This window comes from Phodopus roborovskii, unplaced genomic scaffold, assembly GCF_943737965.1.
Source record: "Phodopus roborovskii unplaced genomic scaffold, PHOROB, whole genome shotgun sequence".
Taxonomy (NCBI): Eukaryota; Metazoa; Chordata; class Mammalia; order Rodentia; family Cricetidae; genus Phodopus; species Phodopus roborovskii.
Genome location: NW_026125680.1, coordinates 594063 through 606628, shown reverse-complemented (window position 1 = coordinate 606628; position 12566 = coordinate 594063). Strand labels below are relative to the sequence as shown.

General features: G+C 49.6%; 1 protein-coding gene and 1 long non-coding RNA gene across 2 annotated transcripts; both read left to right on the top strand.

The window, feature by feature from the left end:
* The first annotated feature begins 1534 nt into the window (after positions 1-1534).
* On the top strand, positions 1535-4391 carry LOC127217424 (homeobox protein Rhox5). Its single transcript, XM_051178416.1, has 4 exons — positions 1535-1786; positions 1951-2401; positions 2990-3035; positions 4210-4391. Exons 1-4 carry the CDS (start codon positions 1561-1563, stop codon positions 4303-4305), a joined length of 819 nt encoding a protein of 272 aa, XP_051034373.1. The 5' UTR covers positions 1535-1560; the 3' UTR covers positions 4306-4391.
* Positions 4392-8612: 4221 nt separating this feature from the next.
* On the top strand, positions 8613-11833 carry LOC127217428 (uncharacterized). Its single transcript, XR_007834095.1, has 3 exons — positions 8613-8694; positions 10513-10558; positions 11766-11833. It is a non-coding gene; the product is annotated as an uncharacterized LOC127217428 (long non-coding RNA).
* Positions 11834-12566: the final 733 nt, after the last annotated feature.

Below are 12566 nucleotides of genomic sequence, written 5' to 3'. Positions count from 1 at the left end.
GCAAGGGCTCTGTCCACAGTGAGGAAACATCACTCATGCTCAAATCTACCAGTTGCTCACATATGTTGCAGGCATGCTTGGGCTCAAAGCAGGGATGTGATGAAGCAGCCAAGCCAGGGACTCGGAAGATAAGAAGCAGAGACTTTCTACAGCTCAGTGTGACTTCCAAACTGACTCCCACGGATAAGGACAGGACTCCCAGCTGGTGTTGTTGGGCAACCCACCAAGTCCTTCAGGAAAGCACCGCTGACACTGTTTGCTCATACAGCCTCCTTGTGCAGCGGCTACCTGTGAGAGTAAGTACAGAAAGACTCTGAGAAGCCTCCTGTCCTCCCTGCTTCAGCAAAGCCTTTCACAAGGACCCAGAACAAGGAGAAAGGGAAGGACGGGGCCAGGTGCTTCTGGGTAGCCGGGGGAAGAGAGATTGCTGGGTATAATTAAAAGCAACCTGGACAGCTGAAATGTCACATGCTGCAAGGCCATCCCGTGGCGATTGCTACCAGACTGTCAAGGTCAACAACTAACAAAGCCTTAGTCAGGGATGAACAAAGGGACCTGGGGATGGGGGTGGGAAACGTCGAGCCACCCCTGACTAGGTGAGCAATAGGTGAACCAGCATGACCATTTCCTTGTGTGAGCGAGACCATGTGTACCCTGGGCTCTTCACTGTCTCAGCCTACGCCATCCCCGAGAAATAACCCATCTCCTAACAATTACCTCAGCCATTGTCCAGACTCTGTCACGATCATCGTAAACAAGAAAGCCACTAAAAGACAGCGCTCAGTGGCTTTCTTAAATTTTGGGAACTTCACCCACTCTGGGGAATTTCTCTAACTATTCTCCAGTTTCCCCCTTTCCTGCAACGTCTTTGCAGCGCTTGCATCCAGAATCGCTTCCTCTTCCTGTCTTTCACCTTCCAAGCTGCAAAACAAGTTTGAAGCCAGTGCCCAAGGTCGCTCTTGGATGCCCACAGATATCTTTGGGTCACCCTAGGTCCTTGAGCCAAGCAAGCCCTGCCAGGCAGAGAAAAGTCTCCATCCTAACGAGCCTGGGAATGCTGGTGGAATTCAGCTCTGCTGGGAACACAGTCTCGCGGGAGGGTCTTGACCTGGCTTTCCCACATATTTGCCACCCCAAAGGGCTCTTCAAGGCACACTTCCAAGCGAGGTACCGCGAGAAGAGGGTGTGTACACCTGGCCAATCCACTACGAGGGGCATGAATGGTAGTGTCTGATTTGTACCACCTTCTTAAGGGATGTGTCTTTGTCCCTTTGTTTGAATGAAGTTTGCATAATTTCATAAAATTATTTAGCAGGACTCAAGGGCCTGCTGAGCTCGAGAAGGTCTTTGTGTTAACCCGGGTGACTGAATTCGAAGAGTCCAGCCTTACCCAAGGCTAGCTAGAGGTGTCCTGGAAGCGGCATCTTGGAGCCATGCGCACACGCGCTGCCTATTTTTTTTCTTAAGTCCTCCCTGCTCTTTGCAGCCCTGAACTGCTCTGTTTAGGAATCTGAGAGGACAAGCCCACAGCCACTGAGGCTGTGCAGGAAGGCAGGACGAATGTGTAATTGGACACATTGTAATTTGGTTGAGGCCCCAAAAGACAACCCTTCCGGGTTAAGCGTCAGAGCTGTCTGGCGGCTGAACTGTAAGGACGCAGCTTTGGGAGCTTCGGGACTCGGGTCTGATCGAAAGATTACCGGTATGGAGACTCGCCAAGACGACTGCCACGGTTCGGACAAGATGATGGGTCAGGGAGCTGGTGAGGACCAAGAACAACAGCATGGTCAGTAAACTGGTTCTGACTGGACTTTGCCGAGGTCCAGGAAGCAAATCTGCTGGAGAGGCCATTCCCTTCCTTACCCAGCTCTGCCTGTGGCCCTCTCCAGGCTTTCCAATGGTCCCTGGGCCACGATGCTCAACAGATCTTTGTGCTTTTCTCCCTTTCAGGTGGGAATGCAATGGTCTTGAAGGCCGAAGAGGAAGGGGGCAAGCATGGGCTTGTAGAGAGCAAGCTTGCTCAGGGTGAGCTTGATCAGGGCAAACTTGCTCTGGGCGACCTCGCTCCAGGCAAGCTTGCTCAAGAAGAGCCTGCTCAGCTCAGTCTTGCTCAGGAAGCCACAGGAGTGGCAGAGCAGGGAGAAAACAAAGAAGAAATGGGAAGAGGACATGCTGGCGATGGTAGCTCTGGCCCCGTGGACAACGAGATCCGAGGGGACGGTGCCCATGGCGGCGCTGCTCAACAGCAGCCTCAGCAAGAGGCTGCCATGCCTGAGGGCAGCAAGAGTCTACGCGCTGGGGACAGGCAGCCTGTCCAGCGCCGCACCAGATTCACCCTGTCTCAGCTGCAGGATCTGGAGCATCTTTTCCAGGAGACTCGCTACCCCAGCTTGCGAGCAAGGTAAGCGGTAGAGTTCCCTGCTGGCCACCTGGTATGCAGGCATCACATCTGTCCACAGTGTCCTTTGGCAGTCCCGGTTCCTCTGATTTGGTCCACAAACAGTCACCCAACTTGGACCCTCCACCAGAAATCGGAATCAGGAATAGGGGGATGGGCCGTATTCCAACTGGGAAAGAATATGCTTTGTTGCCTGTTTAAGTGACACATGAGTGGGAAATTTAGACAATGCTTGTTCTAAATGAGTCTCTGTGAAGATGACTGAGAGGCCTGAGGTGTGGCTGGAAGAATGCAGGAGGGATTCCACCTCAGATTCCAAATTTTGATAACACGTTTCATGGTACAGGCCCTCTTAATGAAGTTTCCATTTTAGTATATCAGATAGGGAACTGTTTTGGGGGAAGCGCTCTTAAATTTCATCCCTGAAAGAAGCCAGTTGCTCAAACAAGTCTCAGGGTAGCTGTAAAAAGTGTGTGTGTGTGCATGTGTGCTTTTGCCAGCATATACCCAAACATATCAAAGCAAATAGGGCATGTCCTTACACCCTTATTTCTACCACAAAGCCTAAATGTTGGACTCTTTTCACTACAGGAAGGATCTAGCAAGATGGATGGGTGTGTCGGAAGCTGATGTGCAGGTCAGTATCCTAAAAAGAAATCAATTGGAAGGGCTGCCATCTTGTCTTGTTGCTGTCGAGAAGAAAACTGTAGCACTGGCGTGGGTGCCTGCAGGGTGCCAGCCCAGTGCACAGCCAGGCTAGGTTCAAGATGGTGCAAGACCGCCATTTTCTCAGGCAGTGAAGGCTGAGAGGACAGCGGAGAAACTGAGATATCTCGGTGCTCTGTCTGACCTTCTTTGGACATAGTGTGATCTCTATGAGAAAGCTGTACAGCCCATAAGTGAAGAGACCATGTCCTTGCCCACCTTCAACTCTTTCCCTCGGCATGTCACAGGAAAAGTTCTCTGACATCTCCTTCCTCCAACACGTAATGTCGGATTCCAGGCCTAGTGCTCAAACAGTACTGGGACCAGGGGCCTCAAACTGCCTGCCGCTCTTTTACCTGTATTCCCTTGGTTCTGTGGATGCACTTTGATCACTATTACATTGAGCCCTGGCTTTCCAGACCACATGCCCACAAGGGGAAAGGCCCATAGGCAGTATGCTGGGAGGCGGGGAAGGAAGCACAGAGCAGGACGAAGTGCCCTTTGTCTCACAAAATGTGCACTCTGGGTGCTGACAGACGCTGAAATTGTAGAGCCTATGACGGATGGCCTCGGGCCGTCCAGGCTCCAAGAGAACAGTTTGGATACTTTTCCCTAGCAAAGACCAGGAACAACCCATGAGCTGATCTGCATCCTTTGCTGAAAAGAATGGATTCAAAATATTAATTGATGGAGAAGAGGCAATATTCTGGGTCCCTTCCATAGCTTATAGGACTGACTGGGTGTAGCACTGCATGTCCTCAGGGGCAACTGGGGGGGGGTGTTTGTGTTGTTTCAATGAGAATGAAACCTGTTGCTTCCAGCCTTCCCAACAAGCAGTATACACTTGAGGTAGGTGTTCAATGCTTCACAGTGTAAGACAAATGAACAGATTGGTTCTGGGCAATGGAAAGATGTGGGGTTTTGCTACCTGAGAAGCTCAATGACAGACACATACCTAGCTCGCATACATCAGGATGGGTTCCATATACCTTCTGAAATGTTAGTAAAGATCGAGCCAGGCTGGACAGACACAGGACGTGTCCTTCAGACTTCATACACTTTTAGCCTGTTCAGTGTCCTAACACAACCCTTTCTTCTGTTTGTAGGAATGGTTTAGGAACAGGAGAGCCATTTTCAGAAGAAATAGTAGAATAGCCATGCTGAGCGAGGTCGTACCTGGTCCCCACAAAAAGGATGCCTGAGGATTTTGGAGCAGCACTTGAGTGCCATCCCTGTCCAGGAGACAGATGTCCTGGAGCCTGTCCCTGCCCCCTACCTATGTGTCAGCCACCCATACTGGCCATGACAACCCTATCTTCCCTGAAATATGTTCTGCAATAAAGAGCTGAATTGTTGATATGTTGCTTCCGTTGTTTTTGATGTTATCTAAAATGGGAGTATAAGTATTTGAATAATATTCGGTCCCAGAAATGGCATTTGAGTTATGAGGTGACACTGGCCAGTAGCAGACACTGTGCCTCGTGGAGTGAGGTAGATTTGCTTCATGCTGACATGGTTATTTTACCCCCCGCCCCCCACCATCATGGTCTTGTCAACTCAATCTCTGTGGAACAAGTTACTTACAAGGATAGCTGTTGCAAGTAGAGGACAGTGTGTTTCTTGACGTGGCTGCTCCCACCTAAACTCTATGAAGTCCCACTCTGGACTCTGTTGGAGTCTCCTCCCAGTTTTGGGAGCAGGAGGAATGGGGGAACATCATGTGTGCTTTCCGCCTCGCTGCGGACATCAGCAGCAATACAAGGCACACTGGCCATTGTTCTGCTGCTTCAAAGAGGGGAGGATCCACCCATGCAGGCCGGCCACAGGGAGGTCGCTGCCTCGTGTCTGCCGGTCCAGCTTAGGGAGCATGTGGTCCCAGGCTTGACTGCTCAGAGACATTGACTGATGTGACCTCTGTCTGCATTTTGTCACTTGCCTTGAAGCAACCTCAGTATGCCTGATATAGGGGACTTTTGCGTCATACAGCTCTGATTTGAAAACAAGGTTGCTCCAGAACAGTAAGTTGGTGCACGGAGAAGCAGTATTGCTTCCGTCCATACGTGCAGAAGTTGCAGTTCCAACTAAACAAAGTTCATCTTAGTGAGATGAACAGGTGTGGCCTAGGCTTACATCGCCCAACTTCCCACATGATACTGTCCCCATGTCCAGGGCTCCGGCCATTGGAACCACAGTCTGTTTTCTGTCTCTGCGAATTAGAGTGCTTCAGGAACCTCAGCTGCTGCAGATACACCCTATTGTGTCTTGGGTCTCTATGACGTCTCCCAACCCGATGACTAGAGAGCCCTTCCTGTGGTAGCAGGTTTCAGAATTTCGCTAGGGCTGGGTCCATGAGCCTGAATCTGAGATCACCAAATTTCATGTCAAGCAAATAATATTGTCTCACAGATCAACACCTCCCTGGCTCGAAGAATGTCCCACCAGTCTTCCTCGTGGTCCCAGTGCCTGTGATAACAAGATGTATGATAGTGACTTCCGATTTAGACCCGAGTGCCCTGCCATCTCTTACTTGGTGCTGCACATTGACCAGTCGGGGGTCTCTGTTCTAAACATCACCTCCCACAAATCAAATCCAATGTTTGCTGGCCAGAAGACATGAGGTGCATGGAGATATACAAAGCTGGTAGGATCAGAAGCTTTGGGTCCCCCGTTTGTCTTTGATGTGGAAGAGCAGAAAGGGGCTCTAGTCGGAGGAACGAAGTCTGAGCACAGTCCCTGCCCATAGGCTGTGAACTCAGTGCTCATCTCACAGTCCCGTGGGGTTTGGAGTAGTCTGAAAACAGTTCTCCGTCTTGTAAGGATTTACAGGAAGCAGTGGCTTCCAGGGGTTTCAGAATGTCTCCAGGGAGCCTGTGCTCCTGTCTGCTTCCAGCTGCCACCGTTTCTGCATAGCAAGAAGGCTTGCTACATCAGAGAGGCCTCCACCTTCCCGACCCCAGTCCCCAGGCACTGCCGCAGCTGCCCCTACCACCAGGACCTCTGCTCCTAACAGACTTCTGGATGGTGTTGTGCAATCATCTTTATCGTAAGATAATCAACAAGTTCCATCGGTGGGGGCCGCACTTGCAGAAGCAGACAGGGGAGATGGCTTCACCGGGAACATAGGGACACAGGAGGAGGGGTCCTGAGGCCTCACATTTGATGCTGCAGTAAAAGATGTTTTTCTGGAGTTCCATTAGGGCACTTGGCACCAACCTTCCAGGTGCAGTGTTACCTGATGACCAGCTTCACTCCCAGACCGCCCCTTGCAGAGATCAGCCATTTCACAGGGCCTGATGGCTCCATGAACCAGACCTAGGGGTGGCGTCTTGTGCCTCAGCAGACTATGGATTCTTGCCTTGTAGTCCTCAGTATGGAAGTAGGCTGTGCTGTTGACCCTCTTCCTTAGGAGGCTGAGGAAACATTAAGAAACATCTCCTAAGCCCAGTTTAGGCTCTGGATCCTCTTATTTCCTGTGTGGTAGCCATCTCTCCTGTACTATGAAAGGTTTCACCTGCATTTGGGATGTCTAATGTTTTCAGGAACCTTACTCCAAGATGGAATGTCTTATCTTGAAGGAAATTGCTACACAACCCGTGGACCCAGCAGCAGGGCCAGATCCTGTTGAGGCATGCTCTAAGCGACCACATGCCTGCCTCGGGTTCTGGCTGGCCTTGCTATCTATTAGATGAGGCATAGATTTTCTGTAGCTCACAGTGCTGTGCAAGCGACCCATTCGAGTGAGTCTGTAACAGGGCAACAGCACAGAACATGGCAGTGCTTGTGGGGAGACTGGGTAAACACCAGTTCAAAAGGGTTCTGTGTTCCTGATGGTCTGAGTACTGCCTGTGGTTTGTGGCTAGGGGAAAGAACTTTGATTGCATGAGCAGGCAAAAAGACTTTTTGGTGTTCGTTGAGGAAATTCTGCAAACATACCCTCATCCAGCTTTCCAAAATCTACATGGCCCTTCCTCCTGAGGGCACTATGCTCTGTTAGTAGTGACTTCCCCTGGACATTCGAGCTTGCTAAAGTCGGAGATCCACCATCCGGGGCTCAGAGAGTCCTCTCTTACTGTTGGGTTTGTTGGGCTCTTAAAGTACTTTGCACCTGTTGACCGAACTATAAACATGCCACCATATGCCTGCCTCAGTCCTTACTTTCTGGATCTTTCTCTCAAGCTGTTTCAGCCAGAAGTAGCAATGTTCCTTGTCCCCCTGCAACAAAAGGGTGTCTCTTGACTCAAAACCAACAACCTACTTCAGTCAGGTCCCATCTGGCCTTATTTGTCAAGGGTTTTTTAATTCAGGCACGGTATTCACTCTTACAGGTTAAGATATTTATCCCTCAATATACTTAGAATTCCTGGGGCAGTCTAGCCATGATACAGCTCTACAGGCAGCTGAGGCTATGTTTCTAATAGCACGTTTTTATACTTAATTAATGAAAAGCCAGACAATTCAATGTACACCTGTGTCCCTTGGGACAGTGTAAAACTAGGAGAGTAAGATACCAGCCCAGCTTAACATATATGGTAAGTGTGGGACAAAGTGAGGTTCAGGCTGGCCTAGAATACATGACACACTGTCAAAAAAAAAAAAAAAACCAAAAACAAAACAAAACAAAAAACAAAACAAAAAACAAAAACGAAACAAAACAGCAAAAAAAACCAAAACGAAACAAAAAAAAAAAAACCAAAAACAAAACAAAACAAAATAAAACAAAAACAAAAACAAAAAACCTCAGGGAAAGCTTGCATATCTGGCTGTGGGATAAGGAGAAATTCTCCAGTCGTTCACCCAAGACTTGAGTGCTCATTGTGCGTCTTCCCCTCCTCTTCGCCATACGCCATGCTAAAATCAGCTTGCAATAACGCCATGTTCCCAAGGTCCCCTTTGGTGTCCTAGAGCAGTGGCCAGGGCAGGTAGCTGGATCTGAGCGGGTATACTAAAGTTAAGATTCAGTGTGTGTGTGTGTGTGTGTGTGTGTGTGTGTGAATCCACTTTCCCTGTGCCCACTCACTGGGGCCTTGTGATAGCCCATTCTCACTTCAGAGGACCGCCCACTGGGGTGGGAAGCACTCAGCGAGCCAATAGCATTCTTGAAATAGGAGGCCCTGAGCCTTTGTGAACCCAACCTACTGAAAGCCACCAGGGCAGGGCTGCTGCCAAAGACTTCAGCAGGGTGCAGGTCTCCAAAGAGCAGCAGCCATGGAGCCCCTCCACAACTACAGTGACAACTTCTACTATCATCTGGAGGACTCTGAGGGGGACAGCCGCCTCTACCCTGAGCTGGGGGCAGCAGCCCCAGTGGACGGCAACGTCTGTGAAGGCCCGCTAAGCCTGGACGACAGTGAGAAACAACAGGGCAACCTGACCCAGCCAGGCCCGGTGAGGCCTTACCCCACGGGTCCTGAAGGTGACCAGAGCAGCCAGGAGCCTGTAGAGCTGGGTGCAGAGCAGGCAGCCCTCGCGGTGACCGAGGTTCCAAGGCGCCATCCCAGGAGGCACCAAGTCCAGTTCTCCTTCACGCAGTGGCAGGTGCAGGAAATGGAGGCCGTTTTCCAAGAGACCCAGTACCCGGATGTGCTCACAAGGTATGTGGCTGACACGAGGAATCATTCTGACTTCCAGGGCCTAGGGTTCATTTTGACCTGGCCTTTACCCCATCTGGGCCTTGTCATCCCCATTAATCTCCACACCTCAGGCTGTTTCTCCCTCATGGTGGCAGTGGGGAAGATTCCTTATGGCAGCGATGGCGTGGAAAGTGTGTGCTTGCCCCTCGCCACACTCTATCTCATTTCTCAACCGTGCTGCAGCATGGATACATGAAACTCATGTGGGATCTCAGGGTGTTCTGATGCTTCAGAGTGCTACCATGTCAAGTGCCATTGAGGTGTGTCCTACGGGTCTCTAGAAGTCCCTTCTCTTGACCAATGATACCAAATTTTCCCTTCTTCCTCCACACAGCACCTGACATCTTGCTTCCTTCCTTCCTTGTGCAAACAGGAGTAATCTAAAGAGTCCTGCCATGGAGTTCAAAGTCCTTGTTGTGAGGGTCAGCTGTCTTTGATCTGAATGTCACAACACTGTATCACCATACCCTGTCTTTGTTTGAGAATGCCTCCCCTTGGAGGTCTGGGTTGTTTGTGCCTTGAGGCTATCTGGAGTGGGGTTGGGGCTACCTGGCTCAAAAACAACTCCTCAGCTCCAGGCTTCTGCTCTTTGCTGTGGAAACTCTGAAATGGAGTCACTGGATCAAGTCTTCTAGTAAGCAATGCTTTTCCTTATCTAGTGCCTGAGTTGATAATCCATCCGGGGGTACAAGCTTCCCATGCTCTCTCCTTCCTCTCTAGCACTAAACCCTTCATTTTCTTAGCTGCCCCACTGGGTAAGAGATTGTAACACTCTCCTGTTACACTGTGGTGCCTTGTCAGTTTTCATTTGCTTGTCAGTGGCCCTGCCTGAAGCCAGGGGAATGATCCTTAGGCAGTGCACGAAAGCTCCAGCCATGGCCGGCCATTTCCTGGTTGTTGATATCGAGGGGGGTTGTTTCTTAGGAATGGATGTTTTTGGAGTCCTGGGAGAAATGGAACCTAGAATGTACGCCGGTCGACCTTGATCTTGAGTCTGTCCTCTCTCTGGTTTCCAAGAATCGGGAATGCAAATCTGAGGTCTTTTGCCTTGTCTACAAGCCTTCCCTTACTGATGGAGATAGGGTCTGTCTAGCTTCCTTAGGGTGAACATGAACTTAAGTTGAGCCTCCTCAAGCCTTATATTGTGACCCTTCTGCCTCAGTTTCCCAAGTAGCTGGAATTACAGATTCTTTGTTGTTTTGCTTCTTTTTTGGTTGTTATTTCAAGATAGGGCTTCTCTGTGTAGCTCTGCACACCAGGCTGGCCTGGAACTCACGGAGATCCGCCCACCTCTGCCTAAAGGCTTGTGCCACCACAGCCTGGGTTGGAATCTTATATTGCTGATGTGCTGTAATTAACCCATGTTCTCTCCCTCTTCCTGCCCCGGTGCTCCTGCACGGTGTTTGCAATGGGCACAAAACATACTTTACAGGAAGCAGAGATGGGGGATTGAGATCCGGCCGCCATGCAGGCTTTCATGTCTTTCCTGCATGTTGCTGTGTTTAAATTTTCCATAACAAATGCATCATAGACTTGTGCCTTTCTGTTCATTTGTAAAATACTACATTGAAATCATTTGTGTAAGCTAAAGTAGTCTTGACCGCAAATGGACAACACGGCACTTAATATTGCGATGAAGTGAACCTTCCTTGGCTTTTTCTGCCAGTGTCCTAGACGAGTTGTGCAAGAGGACAGACACTGACACAGGTGCACACGGTGTCCAGCATGTGGCATTTCTCATCACCGTGACTATAGAACTTTGTGGCTTTCTCTCCACAGGAGGGTGCTTGCCAGGAACATGAATGTGCCTGAAGACAAAATACAGGTCAGTAAATAAGGGAAAACGTGGGACAGTCCGTCCATCAATCGCATGCTTCGTGTCTCAGACCAGTTGTTCTGGGTCACTTTCCGTAGGTGTGTGTTTTCATTCTTTCTTATGATGGCAGCCTCTGGATTCGTGATAGGAAGCTGGAGGACCTACATGCCAGCTTGTATTGCTTGCTCCTTCCTGGAGGGAAAGTGTCTTCCTGATGGAAACAGACAACCAAAGCAACCATATGGAGCACATACTCTGTGTGCAAAGACAAGGTCTTTCCACAGCATAGACGATAAATGCATACATGTAGAATACACACCTGTGAGGACATAGCTATTTACCCAATGATTCGTATTTAATTCCTTCAACACTATTGTCCATTCCGGAGAACTTCTCTGCAGTCATATCTAGGCCGAGGATGCTATCGTAGATACTCAAGGTGATGCAGGATGAAGCAGGGCTACCAGTGGATTCACTCCTGTTAAATTACTAAAGAATATGCTGTGTACACTTAGCTACAGGAAAACCTACTAGCAAATGGGGCAAGTGAATAGTTTGCCCCTAGAACCCAGTTAGGACCGGCTGATGCTTGTTATGGTGAGGCTGATGTGCGACTAGAGCTTCCTAGCCCAAGTGGATGTTGCTCCTCCTCTGTGAGGCCGCACTCAATTTTAATGTGGGGATTGTTTACAGTTCCATGTTCCCTTCACATGATCACTTTGGGTAAACTGTGCCAACAGTAGTGGAAAGGGCAAGGGTCAACAACGCCCTTTCAGAACTGTATAAGGAATGATACAGCAAATCCACTGATGCTGAATTAAGAAGAGGTAACCTACCATCGGTCAATATGTTGCCAGTAAAACTGCACCTTGCAAATCACATTAGAAGTGCAGGTGTCTTGAACCTAGTCTGTTCCAGAACTTGGCACAGAGCTGTTGCTCTCCCTGTGTGCACCGCTGGAGCAGGAAAGCTGGGGCTGACAGAAAGCAGTGGTTGCTGCTGCTGCCTCAGTTCCTTGGAAGAAGGCAGGCTTAAGGAGGGTCCTCCAAGGCTGAGAACAAGCCGCCTGCTTTTTCCGTGGGCGTCTCAGCATTTTAAAAAGCGCATCTGCTATGAGGTTCAGAGGGCCAGTGATATACCATGTGTTTCGACGTTGTGTCTCCTTCCATTAAAGTGACAGCTTGCTGAGACATTTCCTGCTCTCCTCCTCTTTCAGAATTGGTTTAACAACAGGCGAGCCAAACAGAGGGCCAGAGAGAAGAAAGCAATGATCAGGAGGGCGCCGCCTGGGACCCAGGACCACATTTGCATTGTGGACCCAGAGGAGGCCTAGGCTGTCATCCTCATCCAGGGGCCACATGCAGATGGGCTGTTTGGTGTCACAACTTGGTCACTCATGAGGGAAGATCATTGTGTTTCTCTATATCCTTAGCCTTGTATTACAGTAACAATAAAGTCAGACTTTCACTAGACTTTCTGCTTTGTAGAATGCAAATGCAAAATGTCCTTTCTAAGTAAGATGCCAACAGATTGACAAAGACGTGTGCACTTCACAGTTTTTTCCTGGACTCACTGCATTCGCATGGAAAGCACATTGTTCCCTGTCCCTCACTGGTGCCTCCCCTCTCCCCCATTGTGACCACCTAGGAGCACAATCCTGTTCAGGGCTCCTCATTGTCCCCAGTAGGTGTTCAGTGTGCTTTCAGGCAGCGCAGCCTCCTGCCCACACTCCGGAGTTGAGTGCAAAAGTGAATCTCAGGGAAGGCCAGGCATGGGATGCGTGAGGGTGGGCATGTGAGCATTCATGGTGGAGTCCTGTCCCTCCTCACCCCAACCCCACCTTGTGTGGAGCACAGATGTGTGAACAGAGGTCCTGCAGCTTCAAAAGGAACCTCGACTGCTTTTCCATTCCAGGCTGGAGGAAGGCTTGCTTCACTTTTCTCCTAACCATGAGCCAACAAAATATATTTGTACTTAAGTTTGAAACTCATATCGATGACATTGATGAATTGAATTC